The 23,041-nt window shown below is 40.5% G+C and overlaps 2 protein-coding genes across 3 annotated transcripts in view; both read right to left on the bottom strand.

Moving 5' to 3' along the window:
- Positions 1-9,708: 9,708 nt before the first annotated feature.
- LOC104415532 (putative uncharacterized protein DDB_G0277003) overlaps positions 9,709-23,041 on the bottom strand; it is a 32,767-nt gene continuing 19,434 nt past the window's right edge. For both annotated transcript variants that reach the window (XM_039298825.1, XM_039298827.1), the window contains exon 10: positions 9,709-10,307. In XM_039298825.1, the coding sequence (XP_039154759.1) occupies positions 9,968-10,307 (340 nt within the window). In that variant the 3' untranslated portion in view covers positions 9,709-9,967. The remainder of the gene's footprint in view (positions 10,308-23,041) is intronic.
- Positions 10,098-13,158, bottom strand: LOC120286550. The gene is made up of 9 exons (XM_039298830.1): positions 13,005-13,158; positions 12,763-12,846; positions 12,237-12,365; positions 12,069-12,132; positions 11,888-11,969; positions 11,206-11,283; positions 10,786-10,899; positions 10,413-10,483; positions 10,098-10,167 (listed from the first exon to the last, which is right to left on the bottom strand). Exons 1-6 carry the CDS (start codon positions 13,098-13,100, stop codon positions 11,262-11,264), a joined length of 477 nt encoding a protein of 158 aa, XP_039154764.1. The 5' UTR covers positions 13,101-13,158; the 3' UTR covers positions 10,098-10,167; positions 10,413-10,483; positions 10,786-10,899; positions 11,206-11,261.

Genomic DNA, 23,041 nt, shown 5'->3' with positions numbered 1-23,041 from the left:
ACGGTAAAGAAACAAAATTTCCAGTCCCAAATGCACTTTAAAACCTGTCAGAAATAATGACAAAGTCCTGTTTTTTTTACTCAAAGGAGCGAACATAGGCCCAGTTCCTGCCATTTGGGCTTTTCCTAGCTGGGTTTTGTGGAAATGTTTATAGAAAATCAATTGAACAGTTCTTTCAACCCAAAATATATGCCAAATGTACTTGTGGTGAATGGACATTTTGATTAGGCAGGGGGTTAATGAAATCGAGTGCCATTAACAGTCATAATTACCCATTTAAATCTGCAATTGTTGCTAAAAAATTTGATCATTGTCAACTTAAGCACTATTCGACTAAGCATATTTGGTTGAGCCTCCACGTGATATAAAATGGATATGTGGATGTGAATAAGAGGGAATTGTAAGCTTGTTACTTGATCTCATGACCTATATTTCGATACCATGCCAGTTTGCGAGGCAAACTCCCTCACCCCCAAAATCTTTAGATGTCGAGTAAAAAGACTCAAACAAAACTTGGGATTGTAAATCTCACAATTGAATTATATATGTTTTCAATTCAAGAACAATATCTGAGTATATAGGAATAAGAGAACTTTCTAGGTGCACCGGGAGTATATGACATCCCCAAAAATATCAGTTGCTCATCCGTTTGAAAGGAAAAAAAAATTAAAATACGTGACTTTGACTTTTGAAAGACATGGCTTTTTCTGCATCCGACTAGGGCTTTTCAACTGGCAGAGATCGATCGAGACACGTACAAAATCGATTTTTCTGCATCTGACTAGGGTTTTTTGACAATATCTCATGCATAATTCAATTTGATTAAGTCAAGTCAAGACACTCCTTATTGAATATATCGACATAACACTTTTATTAAAGATGTCGATATCATTTAATAACCCAAAGAAGACATGTTACAATCAGAACAACAGTCCTTTCGCGTGGGGATGTAGCTAAGTATCTGACTCTATTAGTAAAAGTTTCTTGCTGTTGGGGCCGTGCTCGTTTGCGCGCAATTAATAAAACGAGCATTATTTTTTGCCACCTTATTGTACTGATAGAATGAACTTTTAGTAATCCGGAGGCCTTAGCCAAAAATAAAAATTAAAAATAAAAAAAAATAAAGAAATTCAAATAAAGGAGGGTTATCGAATTTTAAAAATAAAGAATTGAGCATTATCGATTTTTGATTAAGTCTGGTAGAAAGTAGTGTGGTCGGTAAGTGACAAGCCACGACCGTATCTCAACCAAATGTTAAACTTGAACACCGCCCAGCCGGAGTTGAAAGGCAAAATTTGATTGGAATAATCTATGAACCCAAAAGACGGAAGTTCGAGTCCCACAATTTTTTTAAAATAGAGCATAAAATACTAATGCAACGGCAAAGGAACCAGAAACTGTACCGTGGTGCGTATAAGCGCCATGTAATCCAAATCGGAAGATGTGATCTCCGGCCTCCAGGTCTTCCGGCGTCACCTTCTTCCCCATCACTTCACTCCCCATTTTGCCCTAGCTTCACACTCTTGGGCTAGTGCTTCAGAGTAGCGGTGATGCCAAAAGGTTGATGGAAGACGGATGAGGAGGAGGAGGAGGATTTGGGCAGTCCTGAGAAGAGAGGGGGGTCAAAAGCGAAGAGAAATGAGCTTGGGAAGGTCTGAATCGGAGGTCGGACGATGGTTTTGGTGAGGGAGGTCATTATATAGAGCGTGGGGGCAAAGCTCATTCGATACGGTGAACCAAGGCGATGGAGTGATGAGAGGCGGTCTCGCGATATGTATCTTAGACTTTTTCCGATCTGTTGTTGAAAATGCGCAACTATGTCAGATGGAACTACGTCAGATGAGAACAAGCACGGTTTGTTTTCAACCCATCAATAACGATCGCTCCAAAAGACTTTCCTCCCTTTGTCTTGTTGTCGTGCGTCAAAAGTGGACTGATTAAGTCGGATAGGATAACGTCATCGCTTGGGGTTTGTCTTGTTGTCAAGCTATGAAGTTTGTTTAAGTCACGGCATAAGTCGGCTCAACCTTGTCATGAACAGTGTACAGATGCGGCGAAAGACAAGCCACACGCCGAGGCACACTTTAGTAGCCTCGCCTGTTTAGGATGCACAAATCCGCTCGGAGGAGCGCATCTGCACGTACCAGAGTCTCCTCAGTCGTCGCCGCGGGTTCCTTAGGAAAAGTCCCGATCGCATCTCTGGGTCGCCGCACAGTTTTCATATAAATAAAGGCGTACCAACTTACGCATGAGTTTTGAGATTTATGGGTCGAATTGACTTGTGGAGATCGACGTATTCGTGGTAACCGAGGCTTGAGAATGTCACATGGCGACCAAAGATTCAAAGGCTACGTGCGCTCGTCCACTTTCCATGAAGCTTCCCCAGTGCCCCTCAGATTTGTGCGTTCTAGAACTTATGAAAAGAGCTTATTTCCTCATAGCGAAACCACTCACAGAGAATATCACATTGGCTATGCGTTCTAGGATATCACATTGCCAGAGGTTGTCAATTCGATCATTATGGCAATTTTGTGTCCTATTTAGATTGCTCCGCGATTTTCGTAACTTCAAATGGAATCGAAAATTTAACATCTAATGGACTGATGCTAATGGTTAGCCATATACCGCGATAAACATGCCATAAATTCACGCTTTCTTTTCGAAGACCCATGACTCGTGGTGTATATATCTAAAAGCAACTAATCTAATATGATCTCTTTTTGGCTGTTTTTTAGTGGTCTCGTTTCCACTGGACACTATGCCCGACGTTGTGGGCTGTTCCGAGGTGCCTCACGTCATCTCGTGTCGTGTGGAATTTGGGACGCGGAAGTCAGATGAAATCAATAATGGGCCAACCCCTCAAAGTCTCAATTGCTTGAAAAGATGGGTCTCCCCTTGTCTTCTTGTCGTAGGCTAGAACTTAGAAGTGGTGTTTGAAACTGCATGGGACAACGGCATCCGGTAACGAACCGCACGGATCATCCTCGCTTCGAACCTGCTTCTGCTATCTGAAGGGGTCTCAAAGGCTAGCGTACAAATATGTCGGAAGACAAAGTCACATGTCAATGGACACTTTAGTAGTCTCGCTTGTTATTCGGAGGCGCATATCTGCATTTATCACAGGCTCCTCAACAGTCGCGACTTCCTTAGGACCATTGAACGCTCAATAGCGAACGAGGAATCCGATCATATTTCCGGTGAACTCAGGCTCGAGACAATCGCATCGGCGGATGAAAAATTCATAGGCTACGCCGGCTTTTCCACTTTCCACGAAGCTTCCCCGGTACCCATCCTCAAAATCACGAAAAACAGATCTATTTTAAGGGAGGCCGTGGGAAGGGGTCAAGGAGCGACTTGGTGTGGAAAAGTACTCACGTGGGCACAGCGCAGCGCGCATGATAATCTTCCGGGGCCTTAACTAATTAATTAAATTGAGGCACTCATTAAATTTGTCAAAAGTAAAACGAATCATGGAAATAATTCTGATATAAAACATGGTGCGTTCTAGAGCCATTAAATTTGGGTCGCTCCGCGATTTTCATCACTGATATAAAACATCATACGTGATTTCCTGGTTTTAATCGGGCAACGTTCAATTTACAAATTAAAAATAGACAAAAACAATGTAGGCCAACGACAAGAAAGCACCATATGATGTAGTGATAGCATAACAATGTTTAGGTCGATTATTCGTCCCAACCAAAATATTCATATGATTGCGCCACTCTATGAGAATAATTGCAATCTAGTTTATGATGGACCACAATCATGGTTCACGAAGATTGCCGAGTGTGATGAGATAAACACGACTCGACAAATTACACCATAAAAAACAACCCAAAAAAAGAGCTTGTTTTCATCCACCTCAAATCGGGGCTCCGAGCCGTAGCTCGGCTCTGAACTGAGGACTTTGGTCGCCGCTCGTGGCGTGTATGGTGGCAAAGTGCAGATCGTTGATGAAGTGGCGCCATCCTCTGCAGACGGACCTGAACTTGAGGAGCGACATCATGGGGGTAGGCGGGAGAGAGAAGGTGGTAGAGAAGCCGTGGAAGGGAGCGGCGACCTCGTCCTCGTCATTGGCATTTCACACCGAGAAGCGAAAAAAGGCAAAGAAGAGCGATAGGTGTGTGAACATTGAAGAAGATGGGTTCTGGTTCATCCAACTTTGGTTTTCCTTTAAATCAAACCATACGCGGCCGACCAAAGCATCACCATCATCGTCCCAAGGGCCACTTCTTTTTCAAATTAGTGGGGCGAGCGAACGAGAGAGAGTGACGCTGCGGTTAACGAAGGCGCTGTCCTTGATTGATGGTGGAAGACGCGGTGGGGGACACAAGGAAAGGAAAACGAATCCAATTCTATAATAGACGGCCATACGATTGATTAAAAAAGAAAAGAAGGAAATTATCTGTTGATCGAACTTTGATGTGATCGTAAATAGAATTTGGTATTCCGAAGTTGGTAGCTGAGAGGGAGAGAGAGAGAAAGAGAGGGGTCATGGAGATGCAATTGGCTTTTAAAGGGTGATGAGCAAAATATATATATATATATATATATATATATATATATATATATATATATATATCTTCGAAACTCAAAATAATATTAAAGATTAGAATGTAAAGATAAGACTCGTTCATGATCAATCCCATGTATGCACCAATCTGAGTTGTATGCACCCCGTCTAGTAAATATGGAATCTCAAATTCCAAGGTACTAAAAAAAGGACCGCACTTTGTCAAGCTATTGACTCCAAATCTCCCTAGGAATCCTCAAAAGTCATGCAGCTTCACAAAAAAGCATCACAAAATATGAATTTTTCCTTTTCCATGATGAAGTTCTTTTCCTTAGCAAGCTTTTTAACGACTTCCGATGCTTTGAGCAAGATGGGGTTCTTGATGACAAAATCCTGCGGCTTTCGCGAGTGTGGCCAGGAGGGCCGTTTGGCCTATGAAATGATATCATGTGGCCGACATAAACGATGTCCCATCTTTTTCTCCATGGCAATGATTTAAATTTTTCCAATTCCATTCTCAGTTCCATGAAAAAGCCAAAAGGAAGTGGAATTTCTCCAGCTCTTTACCCATGAATTCCGCGTTCCACCACCTTATCTCCTAAATCATCGCCATTGTCCGTCACATTATGCCACGATTTATCTCCTTCTCTTGTCTCTTTTTTCGAATCGAAAGGACAACATCATAATTAGTTTCGCGAGAGTGGCATCCCATCAAGCCATGCGGAATGTGCCGGTCAGGTTTTGACCACTTTTTGAATGAGAAGCTGCTGGTTTTGTTGTGGGGGTGATGTGATTTGGTATGGACTTTGGGGGGATGTTGGGATCTGGCGTTTCGGTCTTTTAAGGTTTTGACTGGTTGGAACGCAACTTGCATGGGAAGCCAATCTTAAGGGTTTCGAGAGCATATTATTAGAACCATCATCTTCTGGTGGTGGGATGACGCCTTTGACCCAAAGCCATGTATGGATAAGAATCTAGGGTTTCGAGAGTTACCGTGAGAACTATTTTCGGATGGTGGGATGGCATGTTCGACCGAAAACCATGTAGGAATCTGTAAAATTTCGGGGGGAACACACCGGGCGGCTCTAGAAATATAAAGTGTCAGAGAATTGCGTGATGTTTTAAGAGAATCGTTTTGAAACAAAAGAAGAACAAATCACCAAAGTGCCAAAAAGTGGGATGGGCTAAACTTTACCCAAGAAAAAAAAAATTACATAGTCCTAGTACAGTTTTTACTTCAATTCTAAACTTTTTAAGTTTGTCAATTTAGTTATAAGCCTTTATGTGAAATTTCAATATAGGTATTTTTGCCAAATTTATCGAAAATCACTGACGTGGTGAACTGCCAAATAGAATGGCTGAAGATGACTGGACTACCATGCTAGTGAATTCTGCGAACACTAGCCAGAAGGATTGTATTCGAATTTTGCACAAAAGATTATGATTGATTGGACATTTTTATCAATTTAATCTTAAACTTTATAATTTTGCCAATTGAATTCTAAATCTTTTCAAAATTCAATCTGGTCAATTTTAGCCTAAAATACCGACGGTGGAAATGGTCCTAATGTGAAAGAATTTTTTTTTTTAATTTCTGATTTTTTTTTCATTTTCTTTTCTTTTTTTTTTTTTATTCTTTTTTTCCTATGCCTAATGAGAGTCGTTAGCCATTCCTCACCAGCCATTAGGTAAGGGTTACGAGGCCCTTGCCGACTGTGAAGCCCTCACCAGTTGTGGGCGAGGTTGTGGCTCTCATCGAACTCAGTAGAACAAAAAAAAATAAAGAAAATAAAAGAATAAAAAATTATTCATGTTAACGCCAGCCATCCTACATGGTACTATTGACATCTATGCCAGTGATTTCCAATTAAAATTAATCAGATTAACTTAACTGACAAAACATGAAAAATGTTTATGACTTAATTAGCAAAATTAAAAGGTTTAGGACTAAATTGTCAAAAATGTAATAGGTTTATGATTTTTTGGACAATTTTTTCATTGTTTTTTTTTTTGTAGCGGACATATTGATTATCTAGTTACAGTTGCCAAAAATTGTACTTAGGCAAGTTCCACCGGGAATTTCATGAAAACAGCTTAGAGGTTTGGGATTCCGCATTAGATGACTTGGTGAAGTATCATCTGATTTGATCCTTTTGTGAAGTAATATCTCCTTCTCCTTCATATCACAGCATGCAATGGGGATGGCTCGTTGGGCATCTCCTTCTATCACTGCTATTCCAGACCTGCTGTGGCTTCAACAAGAGATGGCAAGCCAATGGCTTTTCCCGAAGGCCAATAGGGAGGTGTCCTTCGACCGATTCCAGAAATATCGAGCCTTGCCCTCATCGTTGGGTGTCCAGAATACTGGCAATTTGCACTGGGATTGGGGAAGAAAGGACAATTAAGAAAAAGGGTCACGTTCTTCATTAGATGTTATCTTTAGGGGCATTCGCTTGTGCGACAGCGTCAAACGACGAACGTTCAATGGATTCATTGAAAGGAGACGTACATCAAGGGATAACAATTTTCAAAAAGGACACCTAATTCTCGATGGACCTGAGAGGCAAGATTTGTCGGCCGCCATTTGCCATTCCAGAAAAGGACCATAATCATCATCCAATGTTGGTTGCGGACAGGGACCTGTGACTCTGACACCTCGGACGACCTAACTTTTAAGACACGCCCTTGAGCATAGTCCAGAGACATTGGATGTCACGCTCTAATCCACGTTAGTCAAAAGACCCGTTGATTTCATTCTTTGACATAAAAGGAGCTTCAACTTTTCAGAATTTCACAACACAGGAGAATCGCCGGTCAACCCTCGCCATTGTAGGTGAGGGCCCATCAACCCTCTCTGCTCACAGGTGAGGGCCGCCTAACTCTCGCAAGCCATTGGGTGCTGCTCGCAAGGCCCTTCCCAACCATGAAGCCCTCCTTGGTTGTGGGTGAGGCTCGCCAAGTCCTCGCTAAAGACCTAACAAAAAAAAAAAAAAAGAAAGAAAAATAAAAATCATTTATTTTTTTTTTAAATTATAAAAATTTATTTACATTAACACCAGCCATCTTATGTGATACTATCGGCGTCCCCGTTAGTGATTTTCCGGTTAAAATTAATCAAATGAACTTAATTAGCAAAACATGAAAATGTTTTGCACTCAATTGATAAAATCGAAAGGTTTAGAATTAAATTGACAAAAGTGCAATAAGTTAGAATATTTGGACAACTTTCCCATTGTCCCTCTATAGCCAACGCATTGGTTATTTTGTTACTGATTGCCCAAAATCATATCTTGGGCAAGTCCCACAAGGAATTTCAAGAAGATAACTTACGAGGTAAAGCAAGATTCCGCATCAGATGACTTAGGGTGAGTTTGGGAAGGCCTTTGGAAAAAGCCTTTGAAAAATGCAAACATCTTTGAGTTAAAGGGATTTTCTAAAATGTAAATGATGTTTGGTAAATTATATTTTGAAAGTCTATTTTGAAGTAGCTTTGGAAAAATAGTGTTTGGAAAGACTACATTTACAAAGGACTTAATGATTAATAAAAAAAAAAAAAACTATCAAAAAATAAAAGAGTTCGCCGGCGAGGGGCGGGAGGCCGCCAACGAGACCGGAAACAACCGGCGAGGGCTGCCTAGGGTCGGGCGACCCCCGGCAAGGGTCGCCTAGGGTCGGATGACCCTCGGCGGCCCTTCACCTGGGAGGTTGCGCGACCTCGCGACGTTCGACGCGACCCGGAGCCTGCTCGTCGGAGGTCGCGTGACCTCGCGGCGACGGATCTGGGTCGCGCCGATCGGTCGTGCGACATTGTCGCCACCAGATTTGGTCGCCGGAAGTCGCGTGACGTCGCCGTGACTAGATCGGGGTCGCGCGACCTCGGCGACCAGATCTGGTCGCGCGACCTCCGCGACCAAATCCGGGTCGCGGCGAGGTCGATCCAGTCGCCGGAGGTCACACGACCTCGCCGCGACCAGATCGGTCGCCAGAGGTCGCGGCGACGCGACTCGCGGGCGGTCACCGGGACTCGCGAGCGGTCTCTGCGACCTCGCCGACCTCACGCGACTGATCGGTGACCTCGCCGACCTCAGCCGAGTCCATTGCCGGCCTCTCGAGCTCGTCCGCGCCGCTGGAGAAGAAGATGAACAGTACTCAGGTGAACAGTGATGAGGCATTCCGAGAATGCTAAAAGCCCAAGGCAGCCTAGGATCCGCTTGGGCTTTCAGCCTTGCAAATGCCAACATCTCCCCAATGCGCTTTGCAAAGTGGTTCCCAAACACCTCTATTTTGGCCCAAAGACCTTTAGCCCCTTCCAAAGCAGTTTCCAAACGCACCCTTAGTGGAGTATCATCTGCATATGATCCTTTGGTGACGTATATCTCCATATCCCAGCACGCAACAGGGATAGCTCGTTGGGCTTCTCCTTCGCATCACTACCGTTCCAGACCTGCCTTGGCTTCAACAGATCATCTGATGCCAAGCATAAGGAAAAAAAGATGTCCTCCATTAAATTCGGATGAGATGGCAAACCAATGGCTTTTCCCAAAGGCCAAGCAGGAGCTGTCCTTTGACCGATTCCAGAAATATCAAGCCTTTCCCTCATCGTCAGGAATCCAGAATACGTGCATTTCACACTATGATTGGGGAAGAAAACATCATCAAGAAAAAACCGGTCAGGTTTGTTGTTAGATGTTATCTTTAAAGGTGTTTGCTGGTGCGAAGTGGGAAACGACGAATATTCAATGGATTCACTGAAAGGAGACGTACAAGGGATAATAATAAACAGAGAGGACACCTAAATCTTGATGGATCTGAAAGGCAAGACTTCTCGACGGTCAAAAGCCATACCAGATAAGAAGCACGATCATCCTCAAACGATGGTAGGGCTAGGGACCTGTAACCATGAGGACACCATGGACAACCAAACTTTCAAGATAGGCTCTTGAGCACCGGCTATCCAGAGGTTGGAATTGACATTCGATGTCACACTCCAATCACGTTAGCAAAAAGGCCCACCAATTTCATTAGCCTCTCACTTTGACAGCAAAAGAAGCTTCAACTATTCAGAAATTCACAACACGGGAAACAGGGGTCGGCGCATCCAATTAAAGATATACAGACCCCATAACTCAGTGTCCTGGGAAGAGTTTTGTTCTAATAGCGTCCGACAAAGTTTCTGGCCATTGAGTACATAATTCATAGAAGTGCAGATGTAGCATTTCCTCTCAAAACTCTAGTAACTACAACAATGGTCGCTATCACTATATCAAATCACGCAGGCCAAGTGAAAGTTTAAGAGTGAAATGTCTCAGAAATGCCCCAACACAGATCATTATATGGACAATGCGCAATCCGTGCTTGCATGAGTGTGTGCTAACTCAAAAATGGGGCACAAACTCTTGCACTATGGTAAGGTACATACAGCGAGCCTCATTTGCTCGAGAGCTTGAACAGTCATATGCTTGATCTGTCATATGATTGCACGTAAGGAAGCAAACTGGCAGGTTGAAGAGTTCCGGTCAGGTCTGTGATGGCAAGGTTCGACTCGTTGACTAAAGCAAGAAAACGATCGAAAGTATTGGCATTGCGGATGATGGAGGAAATGTAAGCCATCGGATGCTCAGTGGGACCAGCATTTGATGCACTATCGCAAGCTGCCACAACATCATGGGAATCACATCCATCACTATAATCATGTAAACTGCCAATTGACTTCCTTTTATCCAAAAGAATGGCGAGCACACGCACAAGGTGAGGCGGGCAAAAGGGGCCGTATATTACGTCAGCACCTAAGCTGCATAAAAAGAGATTATGCCTTCACTGACTGATGAAAAGAGAAAACAATCGAATATCTCACATTGATGCTCAACAGAAGTGTGTTAGTGGAGAAACTACTCACATTATATCCGGTTTCAATCCCTGAAGTACACTCTCAGATGCACATTCCCAAGGCAGGTGTAAACATTTTACCTGGGGTGAGGAAATGATATCAATTTCAGTTCTTATTCCTCCAATTTGCATATGGTCAATCGAGGTAACCAAAGGACTAAAGGGAAGTCGCGCAGCAGGACTACTCTTTTATGCTAAAGGCATTATCATAACGATGTCTACCAGACAAATGAAAGAAATATCTATCATGAGATCTAAGAAGGAATACTCTGTTTTTTTTTTTTCTTTTTTGGGGGGAGGGGGGTTGTGAAATATGAAACTGAAAATTTGAAAAGTTGTGCGCTTAGGGTGGAATGTGCAAGGACAATGACGTGATCACTCACAGAATCTAAACATTCCAAAGTCACTGGCTCATCATCTTCTGTGCTCATTTGATTCATCTTCAAATTAAGCTTCATGTTGCTTAAGGTTGATAGGTCACCATCACTTAATATTACCTGCATGAATAATGGTCAAGTTCTAAACTGCTACTAATGTATCATCATGAAACCATGTCCAGCGTGTTCAGCCAAGTTTGTATATGTGCTGATGGACAGATTACTCGTTTCACAACCAAATCAGCTTTTGATATCCAGCTCATAGGAACAAGAACAATTCCAAGAACCAAGTACACCAAAAGAGTTGCTTGCCAAAACCACAGTGGGCGCAACCCTAGCACATCTACATATACTGATTGATGGATTAAGAGCAATGCATAAATATTTGAAGGTCCGAGTAAAAGAAAAAACCTAATCAGAAAGGACCTTAGAGCTCAAGGACAGTAGATTGGAAGCTTTCATGTGGGAGAGATAGATACCAACTAAGCCAACCCCTGAGCCAACCTATGTCCAATATTCTAGTCAGTACCTGAAATCAGTTCTAGTGCATGATGTATAAAGTTAAAACAGATCGAACTAATCAGATAAAGGGGGAAGGGAATAGAAGGCCAAGTGATTATCTCTGTGGTGTTCCATAGACTACAGGATCTGATGAATCAGATAGCTACTACAGAAAATAAAACGATAGGGTTGGCAAAACTTTTATAACGGAATGTCTATAGAGAACCAAATCTAACGTGAAAAACTCAAGAAAATTGAACCCATAGCACCAATGTTTATTTGCAAATTCAGATGCACTTTGGATAGCTTACTTCAAAACATGTTTTGCTGGAGAGCATATCCGGAAGGGAAGTATGAACTCTGACAAAAATAGAATGGACTGAAAGCTAATTTCAGTCAGCACATAAATCCACACAATGCATGAGACAATAAACCATCTATGATTAAAACTGTCTTCATAACTAATATAAAATTGTGCTCTTTTGCCACAGAGAGGGAGACGGAGAGAGAGAGAGAGAGAGAATATACATCCATGTCTACTCTAATTAAAGAACCAGGACAAGCATTCAGTCCTTAAAAAATATACATGAACCAATAACATACATACCCTGTATCTTCTTCAAGCATGTTGAGCGAACAATGCAGTGGAACCACCATTTTCCTCACCATTGCATCCTCACAACTTGCATCTAGGAAATTATTAGCCAAAGATTCAGATGATGCATACAAAAACATAAAAATAAATAACTCAAGTGAAAAAAAAAAAAAAAAAAAAAAAAGAAAGTTACCATCTGGGAAAAGAGAAGAAATATATTTCAAAGCCCTCACATTCCCTTTGATTATATTGTCATCCTAATGAAAAAAATACTGTCATTGGTAACTTGAGGTTTAATAAGTAAACCAGGAGAAATGGGACACATTATTCTGTAAGAGAAATTAACAACAATGAGCTTTACCTTTAAAGAAGTCATGAACTCGGTGTACAGTTCATACAATTCATCTAGCATATTATCACGATTAGACTCAATTTCGAACATGTGCTTCTTCAATGAGTTTTTCAAGTATGGAGTATGACACTTGCCAATCTGCAACAACACACGGGCCTGTTCAGCAAATTCTGCAGTAACAGTCTTTCACAAAAATAATGCAGTGAAAACAGATGGCAATGAACCTGGTACCGAAGAAATAATGCACGAGCTAGCATTATTAAACTAGAGCAACGACTCCAAAACTAGCAACATGAACAACAATTTCCACGGAAGCATATAATCATTTCAGCTAGTCTATATGGTGCGAACGAGTACAAGAACATTCACTTTAGCAGATATGACACAGAGGAAACACAAAACATCTTCTTTTTTTCCAGTTATTTCGGAAACCAACATCAACATGCGACCTGAAAAGACGCTTGGGTGGAGACATCTTTTTTCCTGTTTGGTTTCGGGTTCTCAAGTTTGGGAAAAGCTGTCAGTCAAGACTTACAGCTTTACAGATGCAATGATCCCAAATGAGCCTCCTCTGAACATCCGTCCTCACGGACCCTCCACCGAGCGATCTGGGTTTCGTCTAGAAGAGACAACTGCTTTAAATTCAATGCACACGGGATCTAGAGAAACTAAAGACATGGTGAAAAGGAATAATTTTTTGGGAAAAGAAAACAAAAACATGAAACTGGTGAGCTCAGTGAAGCGCGCGCAGAGAGGGAAAGCAGGGGAAGATTTTACCTCGAGTGTGACGTCACGCAGTCGGTGGGTTCCATGGTTTGCTTCTCCGTTTCGTTCAAGAAATGATTCTTGACACCTCTTTCTCTGCAACACCATCGACAGGAGTCACGAGCAGGAGGAGGTGGAGGAGGAGGAGGGAGGAGGGGAGCCGGCGAGAAGCGGAGACGGTTTTGAATCGGTTTTCCGGGTTCGGGTCGGGCTTGAATATGAAATCTCAAATCCGATTCATTTTTTTTTTGGTAAAGAATTTTGTTTTTTTTTTTTGTTTTTTTGGTAAAGGCAAATCCGATTCATTAGGCACAAGGAAATCCGAAGTTCATCCCAAATTCATGAATACAGGTGAAGACTTCTACCCATGTATCCTTCATTTATTTTCCTTTTTAGATCTATAGAAATTAGGCAATAAAATGTATCTTTTTTTTTCCGAAGAGTGAGAGCATTTGCATTACAGGGACATGCCTAGATAAATTAAGAGTAATACTCGAAAAATAAATTGAAAGTGTTCTATGGGACGATGTAAATGATTGTCCTAGAAACATGTCTTTAATGCTTCCATCTATCTACATGAAGGACAGAGACACATGATCGTTGGATCTCTAAGTTCACTTGATACATTGATGAAAAGAGGAGTTTGATTCTTTAGGGTCATAGGATTGCGAAAAAGTGGGCAACTTTTTTGGTTACTTTTATCAATTTTCAACATATTCTTTAGCCATACCAATTAAATGATTTTATTTTGACGTAAAATATCAGCCACTTTGAGACATCATTTTATCTATGTTGTATCCAATCAAATTATAGAAAAGCATGACATGAAAAAAAGAGTTAATATATTGAAAAATCTCTATTGTTTTAATATCTCCTTTTCTTAATAAATATATTATAAGAAATATATATGTATACATATATATTCCCGACCTAATGGTTTTTGTTTTCCTTATACAATTGATTCTTGCTTGAAAAATGGCATTAAGATTTGTACACGCATTATTTACGTCTATTTGTATTAAAAAAAATGTAATGTATAAAATTGAAAAAAGGGCACACCTTTACTTAGTTATTTGAAAGGAGATTGGGATAAATCAACTACAGTCAAATTTTCTTTTCTGTTGAAATGAAAAAGTAAATACTCCATTAGGGAGGGTGTGAGGTTGGAAGAATAGAATTATAATTTAGAAGTAGTGAATATAGTAAATGGTTGTATGAATGTTTATACTATCTAATTATTTAATTTTTTTTCTAAGTTATCATGTTAGCATATGAGATATTGATAATGAGGAAGTTTTTGAGAGAAGAGAGGAAGTTGAATTTAGGTGCGGAATCATTCCATGGAGACATCAACTGAATCTGGGTATCAATTGGTCTCTGCCCTGGAGCTTACTACAGGTAATTTTCCTTCTGCTTCTCCTCTCAGCACATTCCTCCGTTCCAATGCGTGCCTGCAATTTTTTTTTATTGCTGGAGGGAGTCTAGAGCAATTTACACTTTCAAGTATCAGTAGCAGAGAATTCGCGCCGCCTTTCCTTGCATTTATTTCCTTGAATCAGCAACGACACGGTTTTGTCTCCTTTTGAATTTTGTCAGAAACAAAGGGTAACGCCACTCCTTTTCTGTCATCTGATGTTCATTTTATAATGCGGCAACCTGCAGAAGTACTTCCCTCCAAGTCTCCTGAAACTAGTTCGATAGGTGTTTTGATACAAATAAGGCAAGCTTATGCCAATCTGAAGAAAATGCAAAACCAAATGAGGGATATTTTGGCAGAGATATAATTGCCGGTGCGGCTGTGAGGATTGCTTCCGCGGTCACTATTCTATATGCTCCAAAACGATTGCGAAGTGTGCCATGTGATCCTTCTCTTATTGAGTTGTCCTGGCCAAAGATCTTCTCTTACTTGTTGTGCTAATCTGAAAATTCTCTCTCATCTTGCTGATCAGAGGTAGACAGAAAGATGGGTTCTGGAACTGTTATACAAAGAATTGGCTACATTTTAACACGTGCTGGTGTTGTCTTTGACACAACAAACTTGATATAGTCGGCTGACAGGACGATGGTGTCAGAGGACCTAATTTGCTGTCCAAATTAGTGGTTCAAGTTCAAGTTATCTCGCTCTGGTAAGGATGGGAAAGAATACCACTTTGGCAGATTAATTAGCATTCAACTTTCCTCGATACCTTGTCATTCTATTTCTCTGCGCATAAGCATGTTACTACGTGGCATAAAAAACGTTGCTCTAAAAGAATCTGCATGATTGGTGGAGTTTTGCGTGCACCTTTTGCTTCCTCAACCAATGCTGATGAGACTGTAACTCTGAAGGGCCATTATTTTCTTCTTCTTTTTTCACCAGTACTATTTCTAAGGTCCTTTCTGTTTCTGGGACTTGGGGTTATAATCTGTTTTATTCTTGAATGTAGATGATGATGATGATGATGGTGATGATGATGATGATGATAATGATAATAATCATGATGATGATGATGATGATGATGATGATGGTGCCAGAAAGTCCAAAATGAAGAAGCTTATGCTATTAGGTTCCGGTGGCTTGTATGTAAGGCTCAGATGAAGCCATATTGCACTTGGTTGAGTATTGAAAATTGTGATCCTTCCATTTTCTAGACTAATCTCATGGACTTAAGCACGGAAGGTCCCAGGCTCTTGGCTTGCAGAAAAAATGTCACAGGCTGCTGTACATTTGCAAGATGTGGAAAAAAATGTTGCGGGCCAAGTTGTTGATGCTTATACAGATCTTGACATTGCTGTTATAAAGATCGATTCCCCAAGTTCTCCCCTTTTGACAGCAGAAGTTGGCTCATCTAGTAAGCTTTGTCCTGGAGACTGGGCAACAGCCATGGGTAGTCACTTTCCCTTCAATGCAGTGTTACGCTCAGGATTATCCAGCCATTCAACTTGTACTTACAATCAGACCAAGCAATTTAGTTTTTGCCCAAGTTTTTGTTTTCCTTTGTCGATTTTATTAGCATCAAAGTGCGGATGTAAAATTCTCAGTTAAAGGGTCAGTTCCTTCCCTCTTCTTGTGCTTAATATAGCTGCACTCATCGCACAAGTAGGGAGTTGGGACTTAGAGGAATGCCTGTGTAGTATCTACAGACAGATTGTGCAATCAATCCAGTAAGATGCAACCATTCCTGTGTTGGCCTGCCAGTCTGCGATCGGTTTGTGTTTCCTTCAGCTGCTGCATTCACATAATCAATGTTAACAATACTAGACAGGTCCCTATGCACTTGCTGCAATATTGAAAAACCCGTTATGTTCAAAGTCCTGTATATGTGTTACATCAATGTGCAGAGAATAGGAATTACAATGGCAATCAGTTACGTAGCCACCAGCTATCATCACACAGAGGTTTATGATGCAGAATTGCAGACCTTACATAATATCAATGCTGAAAGAGCATCTAGAGTGAGCTTTGCCGTTACCAGTTGATTCTATTTCAGCAATCAACATTGTATGTGTCTTTACTAACACTTTCAAGCAATACTTCCTCCGAATCGAGAATTAGGACGACGCGCAATGCACCTATGCCAACTAAAAATGGCCAAGCACTTCCCTTTTTTGGCTAAAGTAATTTGACAAGAACCAACATGACAGAAAGTGCGTAACTGTTGTTACACGTTGTTCCTTCCCTTTCTATGCTCTGTTTATTTTACTTCTCTCTACAGCTATGCACTCAACATTCCACCAAAAACATTGAGTTCCAGGCCCTCACCTCCAAACGCAACAGCAACTGTCATCCTTCCAGAGAACACGACAACTACTGTTATGCCATTGACCGTCGGCCTATGCTCGTAAGGAACACCAATCGCCAACAAGTATTTCGTCATACTTCCGGATTGAACATGATGAACATTGTTAGACACATGCCATAAGTTTACAAATATCTTCACATGAACAGGTACATACATGGATAAGCTAAGATGGGCACGGTTTTCTTTTCGAAGTTTTTTCTTGTGCACGTGTGCAGGTCTCTCGCTGCCCAGTCCAGTCCCAAATAAATATGCCTTGAAATATCAGAAAAAACAAACAGACAGAGGATACAAGATTGGAAGATTGTTGGATCACTTGAATTCAGTTTCTCTGCAGCAACCTCATGGTCCATTCTTTGGCTTGCATTATTTTACCCTGACAAGCTCTGACAAATGCCGTTTGTTCACTTTTACGAATGCTAGCACAGCAAAATGTGGCAAAATATTCACAATTGTTATTTATGAGGCTATAGTTGCCAAAAGCATTGTTAGCATGAAGCTCACTAGCCTTATCGACGACTTCATGAGGCAAGTTGGTACAGAATAATGTGGTGCAAGTTCCCAACCTCGCCAGCACGTACCCTAATAGTGGCCACTCATATTCATAATAGTAAAGGGATCGGAGTTTATTGCTGTCCTGCCGAGGGCAATATATACAAGTTTTGACGACCCCTCGATTAATACTCTTTTGGTATTCACATTTTGGGCGAGTCCTAAATAATGATGGGGTTATGGTCCTTTTGCTTTGTGTTATGGTGAAATGAATCATGTAGCCCTTGCCGACGAAGATTCCTATCATACATAAAGAATCAAATTTTAATCCCAAATGAGAAAGATGAACTTTTGATTAGGGATGATTCTGCGTGAACTTTGAAGCTTGCTAGAAATAATCACAAACTTATGTTTTTGACTTGGCATGTGGGCCCATTTTGCCCAAAAGGATAATAAAATCCAAATAAGTTTTTAGTGGTACGCGTAATCAACGCATCTAGTATATTTTCTCATGATATGGTTAATGAATGCTTCGAGAGCATTTGTTAACAAAACCTAATTAAAAAATTAAATTATATTCATGCTCGATTCTTGGAATGCAAAATTTAAGAGATTGCATATTTTGATACACAAGCCTTTTCTTGTAGTATATATGATCAATGATCGTAAAATCGAACTTCGTTTTCCTTAACATTCATGCTTAACATATTTCAGAGGCCTTTCTTGACTTGACTTATGTTATGAAGGATGCCATTTATAATGAAACAAATGGACTTAAAATTTTCTATGTACTAGCAATTCCCCAACCACCCAACATCGGCCCTTCAAAGCCAACCCACCACCTTGTATATACCCCCATCAGAAAACTCGTCCGTCGTCCCAACCTCTTCACACGCAAATTCGCTCACCCATCACTCATGGATGGAATCGAACACAAGACCTCAGCTGTCGATGGCAAAGGGCCGGGCCCAGGGCCGGGCGGTCCCCCCTGATCCATGTGCTCTCCTTGCCGGGGCAAGATGGATTAACGGCAAGACGAGGTCTTGTAAAATGGGTCATGATCTGTTTGGTTAAATGGTTTTGGTCACTAACAAATTGAGCTTTTGGGTGAGCATCGCATTTTTGGGGGTTCGGAAAAGAGTGAAAGTGGGCTATTCCGGCGTTTAGGCTTTTCTAGTTGGCTTTTGTGAAATGGATATTTGGGTTGGATTTGGAGTTCTTTATGTGCAAATGGGCTTGTAACGGGGACCAAGTTCACCCCTCGTTTCCGCTATAAGGCTTTTCTGATTGCAATAAGAATGCGTTAAAAAATGGAACAAAGTGGATGTAAAAAGAAATCAATAAGAAGGGGTGTATATATATGTAGTGAATAAAAAATTTGAACAGGCATAGGGGTTAATGGAATTTAGTAATGAGCAGTCATAATTATCCATATGAATCTTGAATTGGTGCAAAAATTTAATCAGGGTTAACTTAAGGAGTAGATCACCAAAGTGTGTTTGGGTGAGTCTCACATGTTAGATACAATGGATATATGGATGTGAATAGAGGGACCGTTGAGAACTCATTACTCGATCATATGACTTGCTTGTAGGTATTATACTTATCCAGAAGTTTAAGATGTCGGGAATACATTTAAGTGCAATTTACAAATACAAGTCTCGTAATTGAATTATATATTTTTCTCAATTCAAAAACAGTCTTTAGTGCATAGGGAGAGGAGAGCTTTTTAGGTGCAATGGGAGTATAGCATTCCCATCCCCTAAACCAATAAGGAAGTATCAAGTTTATTGATGTGGTTGAAAGAAAGGTCCTATATTAATATCATAATATAGGACTTTTGAAAACAGGTTTTGCCATCATGACAATGTTTGAACTATTGTGAGAATAATAACTTGTTATGAGCTATAAATTCTTGAAAGAGTGGACTCTATAACAATTTATAATTACTAATTATTTGGTTTTTTTTTTATTCAAAACAAATTGTTATTCTTACAGTAGATTAAAGATTGTCCCTCAATCATCTCTATTAAAAAACTAATCTAAATGGATGGAGATGTCCTATTTGAGGGTACATAAGTGTTTCTCCATAGAAAAACATTTTGTTGGCAAATGAGTCACCCGTTCTGCAAGGTTCACAATTTGTGGCCCCGGACCTCTAATAACAATTAGATTAACTTCAGAGCGTGGTGGAAACAATGACAAACTCGTGTTTCTCACTGAAATCAAGGCTTGGCATAGGCTAGTTGCTCCCATGCGCGTTCACTAGTTCTCCATTGAACTGATCCATATATCATACATCTTCAAAGCTTTCTCAATTTTTGCATCGACAAAAGTCTGCAAAAAGTACTTAAGATAAGTCACTTGTTACTTCACAAAATATGAATCCTAAATTAAAATATGAGAAACAGGAGGGATGCGAAATGAACTCGAGTGATCTGCGGTTTTAGTAGAAGAAAATAAAAAGGAGATAGATAATTAGTTACATAAAGAGGAAGTCTTAGCCCCTTCTTACCACCTAAGTGGCACTGGTACCAACATGCAACACAATACGACATACCAACATGTCATTTCTAAAAAAGAAGAAGAAGATAATTTCAACATGTCATAACACATTATATATTAAATGTATATTTTTGTAACTATCATTTTTATAATTATTTCAATAAAATTAATTTGATTCAAACTCACAATTAAATAAATAATAATAAAAAATTCTAAAATGAATTTATACTAAAAAAATTAATCCACTATTTATTAATATTTATTATTTCAATTTGACAAATTTAACTTCATTATGATAATCCATAAAATTAGGAAAAAAAACAAGCAATTCACATTTCGGACTTACTTGATCTTGTTAGACATGTCAAAAGAGAAGATAAAAAAAAAAAAAAAAAAAACTTAAAGGATGAATTATGTATCACAGAAAGCAAGAGTCATAAGAAAAGAGAATAGGCTTTTCTTTTTTTTTTCCCATTTATTATTTTAAATTTTTTCACATATATATATATTTTGGGATGCAGCGATGCAGCGATGACGGTGAGAGAGAGAGAGGGAGAGAGAGCTGCGTATGTAAGACAATGTAAGACAAGGACAAGCTAACAACTGTATTCTTGGAAAATCTAATGGGAATGGAACAAGCATCAGAATACATGTAATGTGGGAGACGCGCGAAGTGTGGAAGAGAGAAAAGGGGCGGGGGCGACGGAACCAATGTCATTGGCTAAGATCATATTTCAGACGTTGAACGTAATGACATTAGATAAATATATATTTATATATTTACATAAACATGTCCATATACGAATAAGTTGAGTATGGCACACTTTTATTTTCTAAAACAATAGATAGATAGAGAAATACAGCATTGGCAAAAGGTTGGACCACTCGAGTTCAGTTTCTCTGTAGCAACTTCTTCACGGTCCATTCTTCGGCTTCCTTAATTTTCCCCACACATTCACAGAAAAATGCTGCCCGTTCGCTTGCACGGTAGTTGGTTTGGCAATATGTGGCAAAATGTTCACAGTTGTTGTTTATAAGATTGTAATCGCCAAACGAATTATCCACGTGAAGCTCGCTGGCTTTATTGACAACTTGACGGGGCAATTTGGTATCGAGCAATGTGGTGCAAGTTCCTCGCCTTGCGAACTTAAACCTTAGTAGTGGCCACCCATATTCATATCGGTGAAGGGATCGGAGTTTTTTGCCGTCCGTCGAAAACAATTGAGACAAGTTTTGACAACCCCACGATTGATGCTCTCTTGGTATCCACATTTTGGGCAAGAAGATGAAACTTCTTGCTTGTAGCTGGTCTTGAAAAGTGAAGGAAATATGGTTTGTTGGCTCTTTGTTCGGGTGAAATGAATCACATAGCCTTCACCGATGTAAATTCCTATAATACGTACATGCAAACCATTAAAGAATCAAATTTAGTTCAAAATGGAAAACTTAAAAAAGGAAACACTAGAGGGACAATTTTGACAAAAAGTCGGAGTGTACGATGCATATTCACTAGCTTCTTTCTTTAACTGGATGTGTAGCCCGATTTTGGATTATAAATGTGAATGAATTCCTAATCTTTGGTTTGGCACCTTATATAGATATGAAATGTCCTCTAGAATTTTCTCGCCATTACTCAAGAAAACGACACAAAATTTCCACGCACTGAAAGCGATGACAGCATTAAAAAAAAAAGGAGGAAAAACTACTACTTTAAAGAGAGTTTGGACTTTGAGCTACTTGCTGACCGTTTTGGTATATTAATCTCGTTGACTAGTCCCGATCTCTCGTTCTCAATCTTGACGTGAAGTTGGAAAGGACTCCTTTTGTAGTATCCATCTACATAAGTCAAGGTAGAACACATGCTACGGTCGAAATAAATTAAGTGAGCATTATTTCCTATGCTTGCTTCTGTTCTGCATCCTTGCTATAAATAATTAAATATAGTCTGACCTGCAAAATTTTTTTTGTTGCATTTGGTACCAAATGGCTGACAATTTTGACAAAAAAAAACTTTTTCTTTTTCTTTCCCAAACGAAGGAAAGAGAAAGCCCGTTATGTTCCTCTCAATTTCTTTCCTTTCGAAATTTTGAATCTCAAATTTTCTCTCTCCGCGCTCGTTGCTGCTCCGCCGTGCATCAAGCGGCCGTTCCCCTGCCGTCGCCGGCGAACCACATTGCGGCCGCCCCTACTCCGGTGCTCGCTCGTTGCTGCTCCGTCGTTCGTTCCGGCGTTCCCGGGATCGCAGACGCAGCACGCGGAGGAGAAGCAGGCCTCTTCGAGCTCCCCTCAATGTGGGCGAGCGTCGCCCGCCGAGCGAGAACCCCACACACACGAAAGGCTCGGAGGCGAGGTTGCTGGAGAAGCTGGTGCCGTACGCTGCCAGCGTGGTGGAGAAGCTGGTTCCGTACGAGGTTAGGCTCTCTGAAATTCCGTTCTTTGGGATCGTATCGCCCTGCACGGTGTTGGGGATTTGAGGTTTGGGTGGCTTGGATGGAGGGTTATGCAGTGTTTGATGTGCTCATGTGGGAGAATTTGGGAGCTTTTTGTCTTTGGTCAAATTGTCATGAGTTTATGACTGGGATGAGATGAATCGAATTGCTCGCCACCAGCAAAATGCTTGTTCCATATTTCGTTCGGGGTTTGATAGGATTCCGTATGCCCGAGCCCTAACGGTACTTCTACTACGAGTCTTTGCACGGTCAACCGTATAGAATACTTTACCCAATGAGGCAGAGCTTATGCTTTTCTAAGATACTCATTTTGCTTGATGTGAGTGAGATTTGTATTTCTTGCCATTAATGCAGGTCAGGTAGGGCAGCTGTTTGTTAGTATTATGGTTTCATTTGTTATCTTGCTTTTAGGACTTTTTGATGGGATAATATGAATTTTGGAATTGACAATAATGTGAATCCTTGCTGGTAGGTTGACCGGGCAAAAGAAATATACAAATTGATGGATGAGTATAAGATCAAGGGTACTCCAGATGTTCACACTATTGCTATTAATAGTTGCAGCCAGACCGGCGATTGGGAATTTGCTCTGAGTGTGTACAATGACATGAAAAAGAAAGGCGCAGTTCCTGATGAGGTATTGTTAATCGTAATTTGAACTCATTTAACCTGGTTATCATGGCTAAGTAAGAAAGGCGTTCTCGAGTATTTAGTCTCAATGTTGTTCCAGAGAATGCATTATGTTATTTTCCTGCTTTCTCTAGTTGCACTTAACTATAGAAAGGGAGATTCATTGATTATGCTATCTGATCCTTCTCTTATT

Source organism: Eucalyptus grandis, chromosome 8, assembly GCF_016545825.1.
Source record: "Eucalyptus grandis isolate ANBG69807.140 chromosome 8, ASM1654582v1, whole genome shotgun sequence".
Lineage (NCBI taxonomy): Eukaryota > Viridiplantae > Streptophyta > Magnoliopsida > Myrtales > Myrtaceae > Eucalyptus > Eucalyptus grandis.
This window is presented reverse-complemented; position numbering and strand designations above follow the sequence as displayed.